The sequence below is a fragment of the Episyrphus balteatus genome, chromosome 2 (genome assembly GCF_945859705.1).
Source record: "Episyrphus balteatus chromosome 2, idEpiBalt1.1, whole genome shotgun sequence".
NCBI classification, from domain to species: domain Eukaryota; kingdom Metazoa; phylum Arthropoda; class Insecta; order Diptera; family Syrphidae; genus Episyrphus; species Episyrphus balteatus.
In genome coordinates this window covers 38043396-38070578 of record NC_079135.1, presented here as the reverse complement: position 1 = coordinate 38070578, position 27183 = coordinate 38043396, and the positions used below count along the sequence as shown (strand labels likewise).

The 27183-nt window shown below is 29.5% G+C and overlaps 2 protein-coding genes across 2 annotated transcripts in view; one reads left to right on the top strand and one right to left on the bottom strand.

Moving 5' to 3' along the window:
• Window positions 1-20368, bottom strand: part of LOC129912752 (proton-coupled amino acid transporter-like protein pathetic) — a 28806-nt gene extending 8438 nt beyond the window's left edge. The window contains exons 1-3 of the mRNA XM_055991146.1: window positions 20137-20368; window positions 3196-3238; window positions 3030-3100 (exon numbers count right to left, since the gene is read on the bottom strand). Of these exons, the coding sequence (XP_055847121.1) occupies window positions 3030-3100; window positions 3196-3210 (86 nt within the window). The 5' untranslated portion in view covers window positions 3211-3238; window positions 20137-20368. The remainder of the gene's footprint in view (window positions 1-3029; window positions 3101-3195; window positions 3239-20136) is intronic.
• Window positions 20369-24997: 4629 nt separating this feature from the next.
• Window positions 24998-27033, top strand: LOC129912751 (putative alpha-L-fucosidase). Its single transcript, XM_055991145.1, has 8 exons — window positions 24998-25368; window positions 25442-25583; window positions 25644-25750; window positions 25824-26073; window positions 26145-26257; window positions 26334-26447; window positions 26505-26854; window positions 26913-27033. The coding sequence occupies exons 1-8, from the start codon at window positions 25095-25097 to the stop codon at window positions 27012-27014; spliced, it is 1452 nt and encodes a 483-aa protein (XP_055847120.1). The 5' UTR covers window positions 24998-25094; the 3' UTR covers window positions 27015-27033.
• The last annotated feature ends 150 nt before the right edge of the window (window positions 27034-27183 follow it).

The window sequence follows — 27183 nt, the reverse complement described above, 5'->3', positions numbered from 1 at the left end:
AATATACAAAAACTTTTCAGTCAGTTTGAATAAATGTATGTATATCTGCTTTTGTTGCAGAAATGTGTATTATTTTAAATGGAACAAACAGTTTTGAAGAAAAAATATTTTCTCAAAAACTATAAATATTAATGTGTATCTATAAATATTGAAAGAAAAACAAACAAAAAAAAAAAAGAAATTATTTTAGAAAAAGTGAATGTACATATTTCTCAACATTCATTGTGTCATTAGGAAAAATTATACAAATAAAAAAAAACTTTAAACAGTACAAAGTTAAATCTGTCAGTTAAATAAATGAAAAGTACTGATAAAAAAGGTCAAAAAGATAGGATAGGTACAAACTACCAAGCCCACGTAATCCTTCTTTTTAAGGCGTTTATTTTTGTTTTTTCGTCTTATCAGTATCAAGTATGATGTATGCAAAAGTGTTTCCCATTAGAATGTAATTTCTCTAATCTGGTAAACAAAACAGTGTTATTTTTTTGTTTGTATTTTTTCGTTGAGTAAAATAACAATAATAGGACGTCATTTGTTTTATAAAATCAGAATTTTTTTTACATAACAAAGCGCTTATTATATTAAAGTGCGATAACAATATATTTCCAGGAGCGGATTTAGTTATGGAGAGCACTTGGTTTTGTGATCTCTTTCCTTTTATTTTTACATCTTTATATGTCAAACTGAAAAGTTATTATGAAAAAATTAAATCATAAAAAAAACCCACTGACTTTTTACCTGACTACCAAAACGAGGGTTTATTTTTTTTGACAGGTATGTATGTTCATCTGTGGCATCATATCTTCTAAACTACTTATCATAACATTATAAAAGAAATATCATTTGAAGTGTCTTGCTTGTCCGCTGGTAATAGGCTATGTGACATTGTTTAATGTACAGAGACTTTAAAAAGACTTCATTGTTCAAAAACTAAAACCTGAGTACTCCAAAATAGCGCTCTAAAATGTATGGAGCAAGAAAATGCTTGAAAACCGCTGAATCAAATCTTGTTGCAAATCCATGTTTTGTATGAAGAAACTTGGTTTATTTTTTAAAAATTTTCTGAATTATAAGTTAGCTTCAACTATCGACAGTTTTTATATTAGATACTTGCAAAGAAATTCTGAACTCTTAAACTCTGTTGGAATTTTAAATAAGAAATTCAAGGAAAAAAATCGTGTTGCACTTGCATTCTACTTTAAATTAACGCAATTCGGCATATCTAAAATGACAAGATCCCTATACTTCAAATCAAGATTTTAGATATTTCTCGTTAAAGAATACATTCATCCAACAGTATTTTTCAAAAGCCTTAAGTTGATGGCATATTTTACGAATATTTATTGCTTTATGATGTTGTTTTCATAACTAAATTGTTCGCAATTCCAGGATTTTTTGTTTTTTTTTTTTTGTGGATCTTTGGAGAAAAAGATTGAGTTATTAGTAAAAAAGAATCATTACATCAACAAATTTGATGCCTATTATCCATTGTATCAAATAAACTCTGGGCAAACGTTGCTTATCTAAGCAAAAAGTAAAAAAAAAATGCCCATAAATTACTTTGAGCGGCTTCGACAAACAGATAGCTTAATTGATACTAAAATGCTCCAATTCTCAAGCTACTTTACGCTACAGAATTTTTTTTTCTTAGAAAATCAATAGTTATCATTATCAACTATAGACGAACAATACCTCTAATCTTTTAGACCTTAAAACATGAATGCGAAAATACCTACACTTTTTTTAAAATAAAAACTTAATATTAAAAAAAGTGATGTTAATTTATCAAACCGGAAATAGTGCATCAGTGTGAGACTCTTGTCACTGTGACTTAATATTACATACGTATTTTTGCTTTGTCATTCAATGCGCGCTAATTACCAAAGACTTCACAGAATGTTAATTAATTTCTCGTTTTGCAAATTGAAAAAAAAATGAAGATTCATGAAAGATGAGTTGTTCTTTTCAAACATTACTATGAAGGTAATTATAATGGTTAGAATTATAAAAAAAAACGTTTCTATTTTGATTCCACTAAAATTTGCCGATTTTAGCTTCAAGAAATTATGTGGGCAGATATTATATGGTTTTTATCATATAAAAGTTGAAATAAGTCAGAAATAAATAAGAATATAAGGTGTTTGTACTCATATAAAAACGTTAGAAGTTATACTTTTTTGTCATTGGCTGTAACAATAGCTAGTTTTGAATTGATAGATTTCAACAACCTAAAGTCTAATATCGTTCTCCCAAATTGTTGAAGTGAATCACTCCTTGACTAGTTCCCCATCAAGAACTCTTAATTTAGATTGAACAAAAAAAAAAAAAATTAACAAAGGTAAATAGTGTAAACTTTACTATGCATGCCGTCATTTTTTCTTTAATTCAAAAACTTAATCGAACGGAAAATTTGTCTAACAATTAATTAAAAACCTAATAAAATTCTCCAACTTTACTTCTCATAAAAAATGTTAAACAAGCTTATTAAACATTTTCACCCTTGACCACTTAAAACTATTCAAATATACTATCCATTTCTTCTTTTCTCAGTTCACATGACAAACACATTGAACTTTCAAATGTTTAAATCAGACAATTTAATAAATCAATTTAAACAATAAAAAAGCATTAATTGTTTTGATTCTACGTTTTTCATCATTTAGCGTAGTGCAAAATCAATTTTCTACTACTACGTCTAATTTATAAAGAATCTCTTCTTCAAGTAGAGTAAAAGTGTTCAAACACTTGAGTGATTAAGATGAAATATATTCTGGTATTTTTTCTTTCCTTAAATTAATTGAATTTTCAAAAAATGACATAAGGTCAACAATTTTTTAATTTATTATTATTTTTATGTAGAGGAGAAACAGACATAAAAAATCTAATAATTTCCTACAATCTTTTTGCTAACCTCTCTTTCGGTCTCATTTTTTTTTTCATCTGCTAATAAAATCTTAATTATTTTAATTGACAATCAAGATAATATGCGCTGCACGATTTATCTGTTAGAAATGAAAAGTTATACTTACACAATGACCGCCTTCTTTTCTCCGGGTGGGAGGAACTGCTCCATTTCTTGCGGCACATTTTTGCCGCCATCCTAGAAAAATGAAATTAATTAGTTAATAAAATTATAAATAAAATCAACAGCAATTAATTAAAAATTCTGAAAAAAAAATAAATTATTCAACTCACCGATATGTTAACCATGCTGCTGGTTTTATTAAAATTTAAGGTTCTAAAGGGAAAAAAAGAAGAAAAAAAGAAATTTAGTAACCAAATAGAGTTAACATATAAATTTATTATTCATGTTAGGGTCAATTTAAAATTCAATTAAGTTTTTTTTTGTTGATTATTTTATAGGAATGGCGCCTATTATGATTCATTAAAACTCAATTAATCGATAGACACGACAAATTGACAGCCCATTTAATGTTTAATTAAATAAAATTTGTAAGCTTTAGAATTCCGATAAACTTAATGAATTCCAAAACCTCATTGGTCAGGCGATAATAAATTAAATATAATTATTATTAATTTATAATAATTTACTTAGGGAAAGCACACATATTCACTGTGATTTATACAGTTCTTTATTTATAAAAAAAATAACATTTACAGTTTTTTTATCGATATAATATAAGGTACATATATATAATGACTATAATGACATTTTGTAATGAACTCAATGTTTTGTCCTCTAAAAACAAAAATTATTGATAAACAAATAAATACAGTTGGAGCCGGTTATTTGACCTGCGGTGTCTTTATTATCTTTTAGTAGCAAATTGTTTAAAATCTGTTAAATAAGTAAAATAGAGGTAAAATCTCTTAGATAGATGAAAACCTGCTACGAAATTAAAAGACACGTTATATCCATTTGCAGCATTTTTCGCACAGAAAGGAAAACAATATAGTTTTCTTCATTATTTAATATGATTTTAAAAAGGTTTAACAAAATAACTATATTAATAGTTAAAATTGACTATTTAATAGTTAAGTTAACTATTTAATAGTTAATTTAACTATTTAATAGTTAATTAAACTATTAAATAGTCAATTTTAACAAAATAGCTACTTTAATAGATGAAATTGACTATTTAATAGTTAATATTTGATTAACTATTAACCATTTTTAACTATTCAAAATAGTAATCCGTATTTGAACTATTTTTTGTTTGTTCATTTTGTTTATTTTTTAAACTTTGTGAAAATGTTTCGTTTTTCATAAGAGTGAAAGTGTGTTTTTTTAATAAAAAATGAATTTCAGAATAAACATTAAAATATAAAAACTGGGACAAAACCGATTCCCAAATAAAAATTTGAAAAAATGTTTCATTTACGACAAAAACCAAGAAGTCCATAAAAATATTTTGGGTGCAAAGGTTTTTTTATTGTCCGATAAAATCAATGGTATAAATGTTACCAATACAAACTTTTTCAAAAATGTATTTGCCATCGGAACTACGAATAAAATAAGTCTATCCATTTTTTTATGTGAAAGGGTGTTTTTTTTTTTGGGGTTTAAAGAAAATATGGGATTATATTGCAAAAACTAAGTAATAATAAAAATACCCCAATGAAATTCAGTAGTTATGTTACATTTGATTTTGGAAGCAAGATTCTAAAGCCTAAAGTGTCTTTCAGAATATCCTGGTTCACAGGGTGTTTTTTTGATTGGATACAAAATTAATGGGCCACCCTTATGAAATTTGGTAAAAGCGTTACCAAACCGTGTTTAAAAACCAATAATTGAACTTGATCTTATAATCCAAATATCAACATAAAAATGGCGAGATTAAGTTTAATTTCCGTTGACAATTTGACAGTTCAGATTAATGAAGTTTCAGAGATCTTAAAATCTTGAACCGATTTCCAAACTGAATTCTTGAAGAAAACCAAATTCGGATTGAATTTTCTCAGTAGTTGATAGCTGAATTTCTTTGAGAATTACCTGAGCTGGTTATAAAATGCATCAGTGCTTGAACATTTAAAGCTTATTGTTCTGTGTGCGTAAACAAAATTTAAAATGATAATTGAATGTGAATAATACATTTGGTTAGTCAAATTCCTATCCAAGTTTGCTTTGGGCGATGAGATATATCGAGTGTTAATTCAATTTATATGAACAATTTTTTTATATTTACTTGCATTCATTAATTTATTCATATGTATATCTATACGATACCATATATAGAAAACCATGTGCTGATGTAGATAAATATTATTTAAAATTATGAAACAAATTTTTTCCTGCTGAAGTGCATTTTTGTTTTTTGTACCACAATTAAATTAGCACACTTTATATAGAACGCAGTTGTTTGATTTTATAATAAGCTACTATAAACCAAAACCAATCAACCTTCCCCACACGAATGTAAATTAAGTAAGTAAGGGTAATCGCGATTGCATAAATTTTACAAAATTATTGTTTAATAATCTGGCGAGAGATATAGCTACCATACACGATATTTTATATATATTGCGTGTCTTGATATGAAGCCATTATTTACATTATTTATAGCAAAAACCACCAACACCATCTTTTTGAGATATATCTATACAGTTTTGTATTCTAGTACATTTATTGAATTGTTACCTTTTGAGAAACCCAATAAAACGTCTGCGGTTTCGATGATAGGTTATTCGCCCATGCATATTGCAATTTGCATTTATTTAAATACAAAACTAGAAAAAATTTAAGATGTTTTTTTTTTATTCAGAATATGAACTTAAGTTTGCCTGCAGGTACGTTAACAAGGTGGCATAAACAAGAATTTATTTTTTTTACAAATTAATTGTATAAATTAATCTGGATTTTTAAGGGTTGTCTCTAAAATTGAGTAAGAAGTTCAAAATTTGCCTGAATTTGCATTACAAAAAGTTTGCCTTTTTTTAAATGCCTGCGTTTGTAAAGTAAACAAACAGAACCAAAAATCAAGTAAGAAGCAAAGTGTTCTTCTGTCAAAAAATGTGGCGGCTGCAAAAGATAAAAAAAGAAATGGCTAATCAATTTTGCTGTCATTTGTGTTGAAATTTCTTCAAAACGCCGAGGCACTAGTTTCTGCCACTACTTGACGTTTAATTGAAATTATTACAACGCATTTCAACTTTAACAGCTCCCAACATTTGTTCTCTTGTTTTGAAGTAGGTATGTTTGATTAAATTTATAACAAGGTTTCAGAGGAATAAAAAAACAGTCAAAAAGTATAAAGCGGTCAAAAAGACAGTAGGGGTATTCATGCAACTCTTGGTAAACCTGGTAAATATGGTAAGCAAACAGGTCTACCCCATATACAATTTTGAGACATTAGCCACTTTACCAGGTTTATCAGGTTTACCACCGTTTCATGATATACCCCTAGTAAAACTTTTTCTCTCAACAAGTATTTTTTTTTAACTTTGAACTGAATTACATCCACCTCTGACCGAACTTTCCAAAAAGACATAATTAATATTATGTATTTATTGTTATGTTGAAGCTGATAAGGAAACTAAGGTGTTAGGTTCTAGTTCATGAAGATAAGAATATCAAGATCATAAAGCCGAACATGTGGGTTAAGGTCTTTGTTCTCTAATACCAACAAAAAAAAAATGATAAGAGTACAATTTCTAAAAGAAAGATTTATTCATCTACACGGAAATCAAATATGAGAAATATTCTCTATCAATCTAGAGATACTATGCTTTCGTTTAAAAAAAAAAAACTTCGACAAAAAAAATCAAGACTCAAGTTATTGCGAATTGTTGAGGTTTTATCAAAAAAAATTCACCAAAACAATCTTTTCAATAGCACTTATGTACATATTTAAGCTTTATAATATTGTTTCCTACATCTTTTTTCGAATTGACTATCGTGAAACACCTTATCAATTTTCTATGCTCAGTTTCGCTCACACAGATAATTTTAACTTTTAATCTCTCGTAAAACTAACTATAATTTTTCGCAACTGTCATTTCTCGGCACAATCGCGACTAGAGTATCCTTTTTGAAAAATAGAACCTTAGATAGTTTAATACTTCCTTATAAAGCTATCTTCCTAACTAACTATTACAAACACACCCTCAAAAATGTTATCACTCTTAATTCTCAAATAAGAATTCAACAATTTTTATTTGATCTTTTTCTTTGACCTTTTGTTAGAAATATAATCATTATTATGCTCTCTATGTATCCGCTCAACTATACATTGAATTTAATTAAAATGGAATTTGTCTTTTGACACTTAAAGTGCGCTTTTCAACCAAAATGTGAAGCATCAATCATTTTTGATGAGATCCAATTAATTTTAAGAAACCCGCAGAATCAGATTTCGGGACTTCACACAGTGACAAAATCAAAAGAGAAACATTATTCTATGAGATTTTTTTTTTTAGAGGAGTATTAAATTAGGTATATAAATATATTAGTTGCTTAGCATCAGTGCAAAATCCCACGCAACATACCAACAAAAACGTTTTTTTTTTCTTAATTGACATAAATCTTTGAGAGACTGTTTAGAATTTCTTGAGATTAGAAAATACAATACTCATGTGTACAATGGACATACTACTACAAGTATACTTTATTATATAGTAGGTACATGATGTTTGTTAGTTTTTGATTGAAGAATTTCAAACAAAAAATATTTAATCTTCTTAAAATTAAAGAATGTTAAAGAAGTTGAATTGCTTTATTTAATAAAAAAAAAAGCTTTATTTGAGCATCTTTTCTAGCATTAGAAGAAAATAGGGAAACAAAAGCTAAGGATTTTATTTTTTCTAGATACAAGATATTGAATAGCCTTTTCACTGCAAATTATCCCCACGTAAATAAGATTTCTTTTGACATCTTTCCTTTTTCAGATGCTAATCATGAAGACAAGGTATGATCATTAGAGCCGCCATCTTACAAAATGGGGTAATAAGGTTTTGACGTTTGGCATTTGGCAAAGTCAAAAGCAACAACAATTTCCAAGACAAATTTGTTTACAACAACAATTTCATTGGGCTGGGCTGTCAAAACCTTAAGTAGCCATAAGTTTTGACAGTTCTCGATACTGAGTTTTTTTCTAATGATCATACCTTCTCTTTTTATACCATGGATGCTAATAGCTGCGTTCAGAGCGTTCAGAACTTCAAAATAAGTGTATATTTTTTGTCAGAAATCGTTCAAAGCTTGTTCAGAGCACGAACTACGAGCTCGAAAAAAAAAGACCGAACATTCTGAGTAAAACCTGTACGCTACCACCCGAAAATATTGAATTCCACTTTTCTCATTTGTGAGTTTCTGAGAAATAAAAACCAACATTTTGAAGCCTTTAAACGAAGTTAAACGTCAAAATTAGTCGGCGGATTGAGGCAAATGTGAACACGATTTAAGTACTTTTTTGTGTCAGTTGTATAAGGTTCCTGTTGACAGCTATCTTATTTGAGGATAAGTACGGTTTCTTATGATTCTTTACTAACGACGCGACAAAAACGCTGGATACAGTGTTCTTTTTTCCCGCTGAATGTGTTTAAACTGTTATACCCGGCAGAAAAAAAGTGTTATAAACCAAGTGAATTTTGAGGAGATTTCGTTCCAATCGGTAAAAACTGAAAAAGTATGGGAAATCTATGATTAGATTTCGATTATCAATAAAATCAGCCCTGTCGTGATTTTTCACGTGAGCAAGATTCCACCTGAAAATATTGAATTCCACTTTTCTCATTTGTGAGTTTCTGAGAAATAAAAACCAACATTTTGAAGCCTTTAAACGAAGTTAAACGTCAAAATGAGTCGGCGGATTGAGGCAAATGTGAACACGATTTAAGTACTTTTTTGTGTCAGCTGTATAAGGTTCCTGTTGACAGCTGTCTTATTTGAGGATAAGTACGGTTTCTTATGATTCTTTATTAACGACGCGACAAAAACGCTGGATACAGTGTTCTTTTTTCCCGCTGAATGTGTTTAAACTGTTATACCCGGCAGAAAAAAAGTGTTATAAACCAAGTGAATTTTGAGGAGATTTCGTTCCAATCGGTAAAAACTGAAAAAGTATGGGAAATCTATGATTAGATTTCGATTATCAATAAAAGCAGCCCTGTCGTGATTTTTCACGTGAGCAAGATTCCACCCGAAAATATTGAATTCCACTTTTCTCATTTGTGAGTTTCGGATAAAGGTTGTTTGAAATGTCCAGTATTTTTTTTTTTTTTCTTGGAGAATTTTGGTGACGAACCAGAAATCAGCAATAAGATTTAAAATTTCGCGCAAACTAATATTTTCTGGGTGGAAGAAGTGAATCCGAAAATGTTGTGCCCCAGTAATTACCAAAAAAATACAAGAATCTGACAGCTGAAATCTTTTGTTCCAATTGAATAATGTTACATCCATCAGAGACCTCTCAGTGGTATGCAATTAATACTTTGAATCATTCCGCTTTTCAAATAATAATCCGGACGCATTTCACAACTTGTGAACTAAAAAATTTCAATTTAACTTTTCGTTTGATATCTGACAATTTTGATTGATCAGGAAATTTTTCGATTTGCGCACCAAATGTCAAACGCTATGAAAAAAAATTAAGTGCATCACTTCTTGAAGTTATACTTCTTTATCGGCATTTTTTTACTCCAATTTCTGGCATTGGACAATTCACAGTTCAAGTTCATGTAAAAGATTAAACTTAACTCAAGGTATGTAATCATACACTCAGAGAAAAAATAGTTAAAACCGGCTTTTATTGACTAAGTATTTAAATAGTCATATATAACTACATATTTAATACTAAAAATTGACTATTTAATAGTTGATTTAGAGAAAACTATGTAACAGGTTTCAAATCGATGCAAAGAAAATGTTCATAAGAGACTTAATTTTGAGATTTGAGCAGTATTCAATAATGTTACCATCATTACCTTAACCGAAAAGCTTAATGGAGTAATTAATGATATGAAAAGTTCTAGGTAGTATTTCAATTATTGTATAAAAACTATACCTAAAACCACTTACGATAAATTACGAAGAAAAATCTATTTAAAGTCTATCAACTAATCTTAAGTGAACCGTGAACCTAACCTATCTCTACATTCTCTATACGTAAAACATTCAAGATAGTTGATTTATTTTTTATCTAATTTCTCATTCACATTCCTATACCATCAGAAGATTGAATCACTTTCAGTTTATAAATCAAATTATTTAAAGATTTTGAATAATTTTCAATCAATCTAATTTTGTGAGACATTGATGGTGGCGTCTTCTCTTGTCAAACTAAAAATGTTTCGAACGATGGATCTTCATCGTAAAAAGACAAACGCATTGCATCAGCCGATGCCGCCAAGTATTATGCATGCAAGTCGACTCGACGAGACCCCCAACTCCCCGACAGCCTCGCCCTTGTTCGTCTTCTTTTTTTTTTTTTTTTCTTTTGTTGGCATATTACCGCTGCAAACTAAAAAAATCTCTTCAAGTACTATACAATAGTTTTCAAACTACATACATACAAACATATTCGATATTCCGACAGATTGTCTCTCTCAATACTACTACGTTACGTTTTCACATCGACCACGTGTTTTTTTCAATTGATGAACTTCGAATTCGGTCGAAAACCAGAATACCCCCAGAACGAAACGACGACCGTCGACCGAGAAAATCTTCCCGCCCAAAATCAAAGAAAAATTCTCTTAGATAAATTCATCTAGAGAAATCGCACGTGAATAATTTTTATAATCGTATGATTTTGACTCTGTTATTTCTTCAATGAAACAATATACAATCGATAAAAGAAAAACTCTTTAAAACTTCTCTTGATAAAATATACAAAGAGAATAGTATTTGTTTAAAATTTGCATTTCTAATTGGAGTCGAGGAGGATTCAAATGAAATTTGATGAAAACTATACCTTCTCTCTTTGATAGCAATATTCTCTTTGAAAGCATATCGAACAAGGTCCAATTTTCAAATTCAAAGAAAAGATGTGGTAGACATTAGAATCATTTCGAACGAAAAATGTTATAAAGGTGCGGTCAGCCCTTAAAATCGACTGCAATGTATAAATGCAATTATAAAAAATATTCCCCCTTGAAAAGCAAACCAGTTTTTGAAAATTATGTACAAAATCCTATTGTCAATGACGGATATGGTGCGTCATGCATTTTGCACTTTAGATAGTACCTACAGGTACGGAGAAACCGAAATAAATTTACATATATTACAGTGCTGAGAAATAAAAACCAATATTTTGAAGCCTTTGAACGAAGTGAACACGATTTTAGTGCTTTTTTGTGTCAGTCGTACCATGTTCCTGTTTGACAGCTGTCATATTCGAGGATAAGAAGAGTTTCTTACGATTCTTTAGGAACGAGACGACAAAAACGCTGGAGACAGTGTTTTTGTACATAACTATTTATATGCTGGTTTGAAACTCCTATAAGCGCTGTGCAACTTAAATTTGACAGATGGACATAATAATAATGAGTCGGTTGAAAAGCAAAAAAGATCTGTTTGATTGAAGAATTGAAAAGTTGTGAAAATTTGGGTCATCCAAATAAATCTTTCCCCGGCAATGGTTAAATTAATAAATTAAATTTGAGGTCACTGGTACAGCTTGAATCATAAAAGATCTGTTTGTGTTCGTGCTATTTGTTCTAAGAAAAATATGGCTCAGCAACTTTCAAACTTCGAGCATATTGGAACAGAACAGAATTTTTTATTTGCGGTGCTGATAAAAAAATACAATATGCTATGTAGGTATTGACAGCGAACTATAGTTCGTGGGAATTTCGGGTTGGCGAAGTAAATGCGTGAGAATGCGACTGGTAATGCGATCACTGTCAGCGTGCGTCGTCAGATGATAAATAATTTCTGGCAACACATTCGTGATATGCATTTCGAAGACATGTGATCTCAGAGGGGATGGCACTTAACGAACAAAACAATGCGATTTGACAATCAAGGTTATGTCATTTGATTGATTTGGTTTGATTTTTTGAACTGAATTTTTTAACACGCCATTGATGAAATTGAATTGGCACTATGTCAAGTTGGCATCAAAACTTTGTACCACACGTGCTGTTTGCTGCAAGACGAACATCTATGGAATATTAAGGGTATTCGTGCATAAAATTGTAGCAGACGGGGTGAACTGGTAAGTGTGGTAAACGAACTGTCAAAATCTCATATAAAATCACTTTACCACATAAATTTGTTGTTGACAGCTGGTTGCTTCACTATATATCATTTTCGGGGTGTTCATGTTCATGAAACGAGGTCTTTGATGAAACCAAATGTCACCTAAATGTCACCTAACTTTGTATGACATCTGACCAATGAAATCTTCTAAAAACTCAGCATTCCAAAGAAAACTATTTTATAAAATTAAAAAAATCAAAACTATAAGCACAGCACTGTAAACACATTAACATTTAGCATGTTAGAAAAAGGTATCTAACGTTGACAGTTGACATTGCATAAAATAAGATAGGTACACGCGTCAAAAGTATCTACTCTTATCGAACTACGAAATTCGATATCATATACACAACAACAAAATAAAACACTAATATAAGTGTGGGATTTGCTATCCAAACAGCACATGGTCATGGTTTTTTTTGTATCGTTCATTTTCTTAGAATTTTGCTTCATCGCCGTCGTCGTCGCCGGTTAGAATAGAATTTTTTTGTATCTCTGTCTACACTATTCTTTTACTTCTTGGAAGAAGTTGAAATTTGCAGAAATTATTTCATCAGCAATTTCACTCTTCCAGGGGCCGCCGCCACTTTTTGTGTGCTTCATGGTTTCTTGATTTCCATGACGATTTAAAAATTTCAATGACGTCATGCTAACCTCAAAAAAATTTTGAATATAAAAACGATGTTATTTTGGGATTATGGAGCTCTCTTCCGCTCATAACTGATTAAATAGAATACATATATACATGGTATTGTATACTCTTTGGTGACTAATACAAGAGGATACTATGTAAACATAAATTATTTGTGTCAATTCACGTACATAGATAGAAAAAATATAGATTTATTGCTTTGCAAGTTGATGGCATTATTTGTTTTGTAAAAATACTTTCACCAGGTTGTGAGAGAACGGAAGTCAAAGTGTGTATCTAAGAGATACTAAATTTGCGTAGCGGAGGCGTACATAGTCTTCAAGACATCTATCGGTACTTAAATAATATTAAATAACTTAAGTTTGTTTAACTTTAGACACATGTATACAATTGAAGGTTGTTGAGTGTTTCATTCTCGTGCGTATATCTTTTTGTTTTTTTTGTTTTGTATCTTATTTTTTGTTATTATTGATTTAGCTTGTACATCAATTCAGAACAGATACAAATAATAATTAACAACTCACTTTCAATATAAATGTAGACTTTTAATTCATTTCTTATGTCAGTTTCACAGTTAGATAAGAGGCAACACATAGCAAATGATAACGACACAATCGGCCGGATATGCTTCACCACATAACCTACCAGAACAATATTTCAAGTAAACAACAGTTAGTATAGAGATATTGATTTCATTTCAATGAAAGTAGGTATATCATTTGATATCAAAAGAAACTGTTATATTTATATTAAAGGTTATAGACATCCGTTTGTGTTATGCTAACAGAAATGTATTCTAGCCCATTAAAAGAAGGCTTGGTCGCGAGTAAGAATAAAATAAAAAAAAAACCTTGCGCAGAACATTTGTAAAAAAGGAAAATACTTATTGCTATTTGGCAAATAACTTGCAATGTAGTACAAAGAGGTGTGAGGAAAAAATTAGAAATAAATAGTACAAAATATATTGGCAACAATCCATGTTTTTATTGCCCAGGGGTGAATTTCAATGAATTTGAAGAGTTATAGGCCTATCATCGATAAATTAGGTAATTCTTAAAACGACTTAAATCGATTTTAAAGCAAAACTAATTCATTTATTTTACTTTAGTTGAAGATATCAAATAAAAATATATTTTTATGCTTTAAGTATAATAATAGATCCAAACGGAACTTTTTTTAGTAAGAAATGGTAGTTTTAGAAAATGGAGCTATTCATTGAACAAAGCTAAATACTCAAAAAGTATGTTTGATTAACTTTTGTGAACGAAGTTTCAATGTTTTAGGGGTGTTCATCTAGACTGTTTAGTTTTATAATATAAGAACTTATTTAAATGTTTAAAAGTTTATTTATTTTTTTATTATTTATTTATAAGGAACAATTATGTCAATGAAAAATACCTTAACCCTTCGAACCCAAGCTATGAAAATCAATATTAAAAAATGTTTTTTTTTTCAGTATTATCGTGTCAAAAACACCACAACTAAAAAATATGAATAGCAAAAAGTTATTTTCCAAAATAACAAACAGCAAAACTAATGTGTTACTTTCATATTACATGTAAGTAACATACATTGCCTATGGCCACCAAAAAAAAGTCGGACAACTGAGAAAATAACGTTTTATAGAACAATAATGTATGCTACTTCTTTTAAGCCAAAAAACAAAAGGCTTTCTGGATTAACATTTTTTATATCTTTTTTTCAAAATTATGACCATATATAAAAAAAAATGTGAATTTCAGTCGCTTTTTCGATAAAAAAAAATTAAAAGTATTATATTTGGCTAACTTTTTATACTAATCCAGTAACTAGGCATTATTATGTTTCAATTAAGCCATCGAAACCTAAAAAATTATTTAATAAAATATTTTTTACGAATTTTTAAAGATATGTTACATGAGAGTAACGCTGGTATCGAAAGGGTTAAATAAACAACAAAGAGTAATAAATTTTCCTTAAAATTGTTAATTTTATATTATGAACTGTAAATGGAATGTTATTTTGTCTCGAAAATGATTGAAAATATTTTTTATTGAAAAACGGCCTCGATAAAATATTATAAAGCCTGCCATGTGTTGATTTTAGGGAAAAAATTACGTCAGCTTTTAACTTATTATAGTGCCCACACTATTGTTTTTTCTTTTGTTTTTTTGTTCTATTCTTTTAACCCTTTTCTATGTAAATTCTTTTATGTAAAAACAATGCAATGCAGGTACATAATCACTTAACGAAACCTTGACAGTAGTCAATAGTCTAGGTGAATTGAATCACTTTGTTGTTAGATTTTTATATCTTTTGTTTTATGGACATTTTCATAAAAAAAATTTGTTGATTTGATTTTTGAAAACTATGACTTTGACAAATAGAAAATAACAACCAGTCTCTGTCAAGTGGTAATAGCTTTTTTTTTGCGATTTTCAGTTTTGCACGTCATTTTGACAATTTATCCGCTTTGATAATAGGAATGATGCGTGTATCTAACGGTGTCTCACAAAATAATGCAGCACTCACATAAAGGCTTTACCGTGATGTAACCAAATTAATGCTAATATCAAAACTGAACGAAACACATTTGTTCCTTCTTTAATTAGATTACAATATGCCTTAAGTTTCGTTAAGATTTATTTCAGCATGTAAAAACGAAATATTAAAAACTTTCTTTTGCTATAATATTTTACTATAATATTTTGCTATAATATTTTACTTATTTAATATAATAAGCGATTATGTTAAATATTGGCTAATAGTAGTTTTTGAACTTGCTCGAAATTGCGCAATTTCGAGAATTCAATTCCAAGTGTTCAAACCGAAATTGAGATGATTATGATTTTGTTTTATAGCTCCAACACATACACGTAACGTTTGAAATTGCAGTTTTGTTTATTTACGTTATTAAACGAAAATTACGCAATTTATTAGGTGATTCAGAAGTATATATTTGATGAAATTATCAATTTCACTAAGTGAAAACAATAATGATGTAGCTGTAGTTAATAGTACCTGCTTTCAAAATTTGTGAAATCAAGTTCTACTACGAGCAACAGCTATACCAATTTATTTAGGGGATTAGACTGTTGATATCGTAGTATTATATGAAATCCTTATTCAAGATTATAGATACTAATGAAATGTTTGCAGTAATATATTGCAATTAGGTTGTGAAATAGAGTTATCGCATACTGACACCCAATATATTTTTCGACCTTAAAAGACTTATATATGTAGTTTTATGGAAATAGGTATCCATTATATTATACACTATCGTGGTTGCAAGTAGTAACAGTATTTTGTTTTGTGGTAGATGTTTCGAAAACTATAATTAAATTCATTATTCACAAAAATATAGTTAAATGTGGCGAGGGTAATTTCAACGAGCAGTAAGTTCAACATTGAATTGTGTGTATTACATACATATCTAGCAGTGATTTTCATCGTCAAGAATGAAAAAATTCTAAAAAAATTGCATGATAAAATTACAGCGTTTAAAAAGCAATTAACACTCTGATTCATTCATTGAAATGTTGCAATTTGCTCAAAATTTTACAGTATCATGCAATTTTTTTTTTTTGCTAGACAAATGCAGTACCCATAGAACTATGGATATAGCAACATTATTCTTTTCAAGCAATTAAGCTCTCTTTAATCAAATAATCTCAAATGTCAACGAACGAATTCTTTTTTAGAAGCTTAATTATTTCTGTATAAATATCGAGTGCTTTAGTAAAGTAAATATTGTAATTTTGATTGCCACCAACCTAATGAAGACTATAGTCTGGGCTGGGGCATTAAATACCTGACTTCCAACTGCAGCAATGTTGTTTTTATCATTTATTTATAGAGAGCTTATTTGTCTGTTTATTTAGCTTTGATGTCATTATTCAATTAACGAATGTAGGCGCAGAGTCATGGAGGCAGATAATAATAATTGATTATACATTTTAAATCTTGAAAAAAAAAAAAACAACTATAGAAATTAGGTATATAATTAGTTCAGAAGTACTATTTTTGAAGTACACATATAAAGATTTCTATATGCCTTTGTGTTGCGGTTATTAAATGAAATAGATAGCTTCCTGCATTTTTTTTTATTAATAAGATAGCACATTGCCACAACTGTAATTTAAGTTTGAAACCACTCGAAATGGTTTGTTATTTTATAATCATGAATTTTATTAAAAACATCAAAGCTATCATTTCCAGTTGTTATTTAAAAAAAAAAGACTGACTGAAAGTGATGAATTGACACAATCCATCGTTATGTACTTAGTACAAAACTGATAATAAATATTATTGATAACAGTCAAGTAAAAACTTTAAAAAAAAACTGTCTTTTGCATACGTAAATGATATTTGTTTTTATTTTGTTGAAATAAAATTGAAAACAGAAAAATAATATTTACACAACTAATGTAATATTATAACAACAAACACGAGCGTTAAATAAATAAATATGTTTTTTTTTTTTATTTTTAATTCCTATCGATTTATTTCGATTCAATAATTATTTACATTAATCGTTATTTAGAAGTCAGAACCTCGTATCTGTGTTATCTACTTAGTTGCTGTTTTGAATGTAAATTGTCAATAACGACGTTAATAGTTTTTTAAAACATTTGTTTTCGAACCTTAACTACACCTCAGATTTATAAGCTCTATTCAATGAGTATGTTCGGAAGAGAATAGTACACTTTATGGTGTTTATTGGTAAAAAGATTCGTTCAGTTTTGTTTTTGAACGCAAATTGCGATTCCTATCCACTTTAACTTTATGGGGATGAAATTGAAAGCTGACTGCATGTTTTACTCTTTTTTTTCCATTTGACAGGACGGAAAGAAACGTTTCATGCTTTGTGACTCTAGCATCCATTTGCTTCCGGTTATAATACACTCTGAGAACAAAATAGTTAATATCGAGATAACTATTAAAATAGTTAAAAAATATTTATGTATTTGTTACTATTATAATAGTCATTCGAAGTACTCGTATTTTTTTAATTATTTTTTAAATTAACTAATTTTAACTGTTAAATAGTTAAATACGAAGCTATTAAAATAGTTCACAAATTTGATTCAACTTATCCCGAGAACAATATTTTGGCTAAGCTATATAAATTTGATATTGATAAAATTCAAAACCTATGAGTTAAACTGGGTTTCATACGAAGTTAGTCAAATACAGAATAAAACTTAATATATTCTACTGAGAAGTTTCGTCAAGTTAAATTTTTAACAAAATGTTCAAAACCGCCAGCATTTTTTACTCTTCACGAAGAAAATTTTGGCTGACAATCAACTAGGTTACAAAATAGTCTAATTAATGAGTTGCTAATTTTCGTTCAGTTTCGTAAATTCAGTAAATTTTACAGCTGTCAACAATTGTAAATTGTACAAAATCGAATTTGGTTCTATCCACTTTGCGCAGATGAACTTGGTTTTGAAAGTTCGAAATAATATCGCAGATTTCGAACGAATTGTGGGGACAGGGCCAGAAAAAAACGTCGGAAGAAAAAGAAAAAAAAATGGAAAATCCAACAAAACGTTCAATGCAATAATTTTGATTTTCGAAGCATAATTACATTATTTGTTAACATAATTATGTTGAGTAATAAAAATAATATTTTAGACTACATAAGCAAATTTTCGTTAAGTTTCTGAGAGTAGCTTATGATTGCTTACATATGTCTATTAAAGTTGAATCTTTAAAATGCGCACAAAATTCTTTGAGGCTCATAAACTTTTCGTTAAGTTTTCATCAACTTCTTGACTTTCAAACTCAGCTTACGACAACTTGACAGCAAATTGCAATATTCTTATCTGGAATCAAAACTGCTTCCGTTTACTTTAAATGGCATGACGCATGGGTAATTTTCAATCTGACGGAAGGGGAGTTAGGTATTTTGCGTTCGTTTTTGACATTAGCTCCAGTTGAGCTACGATAATTACAATTCCATTTTTTTATAGAGAAAGATTTTGCCATTTACGCCAGAAGTTAACTGTACCAAATCGATTATTAAGGACTAATTGAAGCTTCGATTATAAAATTTCCTTATAACAAAAAAATTTTCAAAATTAAAAAAAAAAAAAAACTAAGTTAAATGAACACAAACACTTAAGTTGTCTGATTTATCGAGACCTAGATTATTCTAATTCAAAAAAAATCAATGCAGTTCTTAGAAAAACAAACAAAATTATTGAAGTGGTCATTGTTGTAAAAAAATAATGCACTCAATTGATAAACATGATGACAAAGCACATTCAATGTGATTAATATAATGTAGGTAGGTGATTCGAATATAAATCGACCCACATGCGGAGAGATCCAACAGAGTTTTACTGATAACATCTTATCTTATGTTTGCATTTTGATTTATAATGCAACTCCTACTTGTTATATGAAAGAACCAAACAATTTTCAATTAAATTCTTTAGAAATTAGTTAGGTAGGTAGGTAGTTTGTGCGTCGCTTGAAAATGTTGATTTTATTGTCAAGTTGGGATGAGATAGCAAAAATCAGTTAAACACGTGTGTATAAGAATGACACTATTCAATTATTTCCGCTGCATGGTTGCTGACAAATCCATGTCCTCTTAAAGAGAAATGCAACAACAAATAGGGGCACTATAGAGTGTATCTAATCAGAAATCGATAGTGTGAAATTGCCTATGCAAACTATAGGGAACATTCCAAACTATATTCTTTCACTTTTACAAAAAAATTGCCAACGTGTTAAACTCAAAAGAAACACATTTATATTTATACACATTCGAAGAGGGACGATGCGAGACACAAAAGTAAAATAAAAACTGCCTCGAGGTCGATTTATACCTCTGTATATAACAATGTAAGGAGGTACGTTTTAAAGTCAGAATAAAAAAAGATGCATCAATGTTATATGCCACATGCGGTGGAAGAACTCAAAGTTCTTCTTACCTGTCTCGCACAGTCTCCTCGGAACCGAGAGACACAAAAATTGAGACTAAAATAAATTGCCAATAATGTGTGGTGTACCTTAAAATAGCCTACAGTGCGAATGCACTCGTAATAAAATAAAAGAAGCCGAATACCTAAAACACACACGAAATATGTTCAACGTGTCTCGCTTCGTTTAGCGATGATGACGAAAATAAGCTGGGGACATCTCTCATGAATTGATTTTTTTTTTCGTATTATGTACAAAGTACAACCGTGTCGATTAAAGAGGGAAATTTTTGTTCTTAAAGCGGAAAATTATATTTTTCCACTATAATCATTCGAAAAATCAAAAAAATTAATCAATTTAATTCCAAATATATTAAAACAATTAAAAAACAAACAAAACAACTTACATGAGGTATAATAACTTATTGGAACTGGAATTATAATTTGTTTAATTTTTCTCTTGCTCGCTAAATATGTAGTGTTTTATTCAACACTAAAATCAATAATTAATTATATTACAGTTTAAAAGCGCGCTCTTCCCATTACCGATATATACACTTTTTTTCTTTGCACCACACTCGAGGAGCAGCGACAACCTTTCGCTTCAAACAAACCGACGCAAGTGAATGTCTAAAATGCTAGGAAAACTCTTCAGTTTTATATTTGGCATTTAACATTGGGTCTTTAAGTTTGAATGTATTTTGATTACATGTGTATGTTTGTATGTAGGCAATGCACAGTTGGCAGAATTTAAGAGAATTTTTTTTACTATCGGATTTTCGATTTTTTCGAACAATAAAATCTCTTAAATGAGAGAACTTAGCAGAGAAATGGTTTTGTTTGGTTTTTTTGCATTCGCATGCATTTAAAAAAAAAATACTATGACGTAAAAAATAACCTTAACTAGAAAAAGACAGACTATTCTTTTTGGATATCCTATACAAGAACCACAATTTGGTTTTTTCGCATTAAAATTTTTCGTTAAATTTAATTTTAACGAAGCAGTGTTCTGTACCCACAATAACATTGACGTTTATGGTACTCTTATACAGCAGAGGTTATAATAATGAAACAATTTATATTTTTCTTTATTTTAAAGTTTTAAGGCCCAACTATAGAGCATATGGTGTCTAGGGATGGGACTTTGCTGCAATTGCAGTAGATCTACTGCATTTTCTTCAAGAAACAAATCTACTGCCTTTAAATAAAATCTACTGCACTTTTTGCTTTACAAAAAAAAAAAAATATCAGCCTATTGTGAGTTTCATGTGAACAAGATTTCACCCGAAAAAAATTTAATTTTACTTTTATTTCTATTATGAGTTCCGTGAGGAAAGTTGTTGACGTTCAGAAAACTCCCCGTATTTTGTTCAGGTAATGTGCGAGGTAGTGTTTGCCAGAGCCTGCTATTTATCGCCAAACAAGCTCTTTGAACATTTCACCCGCTACTTAAAATTTTGATTTCCGATTTATCGGAATTTGGCCTTTTAATTTTGAACTTGGCGACTTAAGGCTCCTTTGAAATCAAAGCATTTTACAACAAAAATTTATTAAAGATGTGAACAGAGATAACCAATTTGCATACACTATTCATTATTGACTACTACTAATTTGATTTCATGCCCGTCAATGAGCATAAAAACCATAATATACAAATAGGTATCAAATAGGTATGAAAAAAAAAAAATAAATTTACTTGAGGTCTAATATGCAAAAATTTTCAGAAAATTAAAAAAAAATCAAAAATCTCATAGCAAAACAAAACTATATGCGTTTTTTATGCCATATTTTAAAAAGGCTATTTTTGGCTCCAAAATTTTCAAAATCGGCTCCTTGCTTCTAAAATATTCTGGCAACACTCTGCGAGGTAGTCGACAGATCTCTTCTCACTTAAAATTTAGTGGCGAACAAAGAACTAGTTTTGCCGTTATTAAAATTCCATGCGAACAAAAATGCTTCGTGTGGAAAATTTCCACGTGAATCTCATGTAAAAATATTATCAGCATATTATTTATATTATTTGTTTGATCGTTCTTCTGAATGCAGTCAATCTCATTCTAAAGGCTTAACTACATACACCACTTTTTGAAAAAGTACCTACAAAAGTGAAAATATTTTTTTTCTGGCTAGCGCAATTGTTTTGTGGAAAAGAGTATACAAATTGTTTATTAGACCAAAAAGTAAGCTTTCTTCATCATTTGTTTTAATTTTTCATCCCGAAAAACTATAGAAAAATGTGTTTGAAAATTTTCACTTTTGTACTTTTTCACTTTTTGAGCCAATGTAGTTAAGCCTTAATACGTAACGTGTGTTTTTACGTATAATTAATACAAAAATGCATAAATTTTTGTTTTGGTCCGTTTTTGTTATATTTTCTAATGTTTAGTTTTTGTTATTTTTTATGAAATTCTAAAAATATAAAAATCTACTGCGATAAAAATGAATCTACTGCGTTTTTTGTTCAAATCTACTTCGACATTTTTTTCAAAAAGTCCCATCCCTGATGGTGTCGTATGAAAATAAACGAATACAAGCTAATTAACTATAATGGCGAATTGCTTAGTTTCGTTCAGTTCTTTTTTCGGACGAGAATTTCAAAAGTTAGATTTTCCAAAAAAAAATGTTATTTTATTTTTTCAAAATATCAATCATTCGTATATTAAAACTGTATAAATGCTATTTCATAAAAAAAAAATTTCCTAAAATAAAAACGCTTCTATGAAAAAGACTTTTCGTCAAAAGCTATGCCTTGTCTAAAAAATAAATACTTGAATTTTTTCATTAAAATCCTTTGAGCCGTTTTAAAGAAAATTGAACTTTACCAAAATGGATATTTGGGAAGTAACCTTACTTTCGGTTCTTAAAAATTAATTCCAAAAAACCCCTCTTGAAAGTCTTGAAAAACGGTACATACCGAGTTTGAAGATAAATCGATCATTCCGTTTAGGCTGCAACGCCTATGTTTAATTGATCCTTTTTTTAGTAATGTCTAACTTGATATAAGTAGCACCTAAATCGCAAGTAAAAAAAGTCCAACCCAGTTGAAGTGTAAGCTACCTTTCACAGTGCATACACGACTGTATCGCACGTTCAGTCGTGGTGAACTAATTAAGATCGTTTTTAATTACATAGTTGCAACAACATATTCCAATATAGATAATAAGAAACAAATTTAATACTACCGCTATCTATTCTGTTATAGTGTCTGTAAATCTAAAACAACAGTTACAAAAATTGTTAGGGATTTTACATTAGTTTAGATTGTTTTTTAAGCTAAATGGTTGGTACTATTATTGAAACGATTTGTTAAAACAAGTCTTATAGATACAATTTCGAAAGGTCCATTTATAAGTTGAAACGATATTTGAATGAAAAACAAAAGAAGGAATAATTACATGATTTTATTTCTTAAGTAATTTCATAAACATTAGTAATCTAAAAGAAAGCATAAATTTGTTTTTATAAACGCTGTTTAAATTGATTTTGACTACAAAACGATGTACGCCATTTGATTTTTCGTTTAAAAAGAAATTTTTAGAAACAAAAAAAATTTAAAAATCGTTAGTCTTTAAAAAAAAATAATTTTGTATACCTATTCCTAAAAAGGAAAAAGTTTGTATGTTATTTCTAAAAAAATATTACCCCCTGAATACAATGGTGGAGCTGTGGCTGTAGTTTGTGGCGCAAGTTGAAGAATTCTCAACTCTTTGCTCAGCTGCCGCCAACTTTTGTTGTTGTTTCCCTCAGTAAAATTTTGACAGTACTACAAGATACAGCCACAGCTACACCATTGTATTAAGCCTGTTAATCAACATTAAAAACCAAATTTGAACAAACCAGTTTTCAAAAAAAAAAATATAAATTTTTTTAAAAATCCAAAAATTTGTTTTTTTTAAGACGCTTTCTTCAACGGTTCCATATTTTTTTTAATCGGAAATAATTATTTATGATGTGGTTTTCTATTGACGAGATTCAGAATCAGATTTGTGAATCTGACAGCTGAAAGAGGGAGTGATGAGGGGAAAAAGTGGAAAATCTCAGATTTCATGATCTATTTGCGGCTTGAGATGCAAAAAAATGAATCTGAGATTCAAAAATCTGAATCTGGATTTTTATAAAGATGCACGCATACAAGCACACGCACTTTCACACACACTCCTCTGTTTGACATTTGCCTGAACATTTGTTGTTGTTGTTTTATTTTAAAAATGTTTTTTTATACGCACAGATTTCGTACACAATTACAAAACTAGATTTCAAAAATCTCAAAACCAAATAGAAAACAACATGAGACATTCAGAAATAAAAAAAATGCTTGTATGGCAGGAACCATTCATAACGTTTTAAAAAATATTTTCTTTATAACAAAAGTTCCACCTTATTTGTTGCATTACACCTTGCGATTGTATCAAAATCGTTAGAGAGGTTTTAAAAAAAATAAACTTTTCTATATTACCTTACCTCGTCGTACTGTATAGTATTGTTATACCCACAAACAATTACTTTGGTATTGGTAAAAAAAATAATACTTCAATAAACGTTAAATGAAAATTATAACTTATTTTCCATTAGTTACTTTATATTATCGGCTTAGTTTAAAAAAAGCTAACTCCACTTTTACACTTATTTTTTAAGGCTCCATACTAAATGTGAAAGAATTCATAAGATTTTTGTATTTTCAATCAATTTTTAAAAGCATTTTATGTCATTCATTTGTTTTTAAAAACTTGTAACAATTTTTTTTTAAAGAAAAAAATTTCACAAACAATTACGAACAAAAGCAAAAAAATCAGTGGATATTTTACATAAATCCCTGCTTCCACATTCAAATTTAGTGAAATGGGTTGATAAAAATAACAGAAACCCATTGGTTTTTAAATCTAATAAAGTTTAAAATTTTTCAAATAAAAAAATTGTGCTTTTATAATAAAATACCAACTCATCAATTTAGTTTGGGATTGGCGAATAAAATTGCGAACCCGAAAGGGTCTTTAATAAATGACGGTTGTGTTTTATTAAAGAAACTGTGGGATGAACAGATTGTACAGGCTAAGATAGAGTTGGTTCTACCGTTGCCGAAATCCTATCACAAACTTTATTACACCCATAAATATATTAATATTAATTTTCTTTTCAAGTTCAGATTTGAAGTACATGCTTTATACTACTTCACTCATATTTTCATTTCGATTAGAATTTATAAACATCAAATTAAATATTTATGAGTAGATAACAAAAACGAGCAAATCTACTCATCCAACCAGATGTACTAGGTACTACACTCAACTCTGATGTTGAACTCATACACTTCACACTTGACCGATTGTTATGATTAGTTTCAGTTGCATCGTCACTTGAACCAGTCATGATTCGTCGTCATTTGCCGGTTCTCGTTATTCTTTCAATTACTGTATTATTTTTGTGTTTTGATAAAGTCAATTCATCAAAATTTAATTTCGAATGTGGAGATCTAGATTGTGATAATAAAATAAGACAAAAATATGAACCAACATGGGAGAGTTTAGATAAAAGACCTCTGCCACAATGGTATGATGATGCTAAAGTTGGAATATTCCTCCATTGGGGTGTGTATTCTGTTCCAAGTTATGGCTCAGAATGGTTTTGGACTAATTGGCAAGGTTTGTATATGAGTAATATTATTGTTTAGCCTTAAAAATCTTATCAAATTGTGTTGTTTTGTGTTTTTCGTAGGTCAAAAAGTACCATCTTACATAGATTTTATGAAGAAAAATTACCGGCCGGGCTTTACATATCAGGAATTTGCAAAAGAATTCACTGCCGAGCTATTTAATGCTACTCAATGGGCACTTTTGTTTCAAGACAGTGGAGCAAAGTGATGATTAAATTAATTACTCTATTGCAAATAGAAAAAAAAAACAATGTTTCATTACAGATACGTAGTACTGACGAGTAAACATCACGACGGATTTGCTCTCTGGCCATCAAGTCACTCTTTCAGTTGGAATTCAAAAGACGTTGGGCCTGGAATCGATATCATAGGTGCGTCGTTCTTTCGAGATATCATAAATAAATAAAAAACTTATTTAATCAATTTCATTTTTATTACCCACAGGAGAATTGTCTGAAGCTATTCGTGAAAAAACTTCCATTCGATTTGGTTTGTATTACTCGTTGTTCGAGTGGTTCAATCGACTCTATGTTCAAGATAAATTGCACATATTTTTGGAGAACAAATACGTTCAAGATAAGGTTCTGCCTGAACTTCATGAATTGATTGAACTTTATAATCCAGAAGTTATTTGGTCAGATGGTGATTGGGAGGCTCCACCACCATATTGGAATTCAACAGATTTTATCGCTTGGTGCTTATGTTTGCGAAATTTATTTATAGGTCACCATAACTTATCTTTATGGTTTTTATTTGGTATTTTAGGCTATATAATGAAAGCCCTGTTCGAGATACAGTGGTCACAAACGACAGATGGGGGTTTGCTACACATTGTTTGCATGGCGACTTTTGGACTTGCTCTGACAGATACAATCCAGGTGTGTAAACTGTGATTGGAACCTACCGTATTGGTGCATTCGATGTAAAACATTCTTTGAATTTGTATTTTTCTAGGAGTTCTTCAACCCCATAAATGGGAAAATGCATTCACATTGGACAAAACTAGTTGGGGACAGCGTTATGACACTACCCTTGCAGATTATATGACATCGAAGGAACTTATCAAAGGTATCTTACTATACAATTTTCAATGTGCATAAACTTATAACAAATTTCTCTGCAAAGAACTTGTAACCACTGTAAGTTGTGGCGGAAATATTCTTGTAAATGTTGGACCAACAAAATATGGAACAATTCTACCCATTTTCGAAGAAAGACTTCGAGATATGGGAAAATGGCTTGATATGAATGGTGAAGCTATATACGGCACTAAACCTTGGTTACATCAAAACGATACGGTTACTCCTGGAGTTTGGTATACAAGCAGTATGTTGCCTAATGGAGGAACTAGTGTATATGCTATTGTTTTGGATTATCCATATGATGATAATGAAATTGATTTGTATGCATTAAATGATTTAATTGATGGATCATCGAAAATTTCATTGTTAGGAATGCCAAATACATCTATCAAGGTAAACAATTTAAAACATTTTGAAAAATATTCTTTCATTGTTTCTGTTTTTCTTTTAGTGGTCATTAACTAAAACAAGTCTACATATTAAATTCCCAGGGAAGCATTTAGTTGATAAATATAAGCTAGATTTCGCTTGGACTTTTAAAATAATTTTGTAATAAAAGAAAATAAAAGACATTACCGTATTTTAATATTTTAATAACAATGGCACAAGATTATTTATTGTTTCAATGGTTATAAAATAATCATTTTATGAACAAGAAAAACCGACTTCTATGAATCGTTATATTAGAGTTTTCTTCCATACTTAAGAATCATCAAAATCAC

Excerpts from the sequence above, each read along its gene's own strand:
- LOC129912751 (XM_055991145.1), top strand. The coding sequence starts at position 25,095 with ATGATTCGTCGTCATTTGCCGGTTCTCGTTATTCTTTCAATTACTGTA. Across the intron at positions 25,584-25,643 it reads TTTCAAGACAGTGGAGCAAA|ATACGTAGTACTGACGAGTA; the intron begins GTGATGATTAAA and ends GTTTCATTACAG. Across the intron at positions 26,258-26,333 it reads CTCTGACAGATACAATCCAG|GAGTTCTTCAACCCCATAAA; the intron begins GTGTGTAAACTG and ends GTATTTTTCTAG.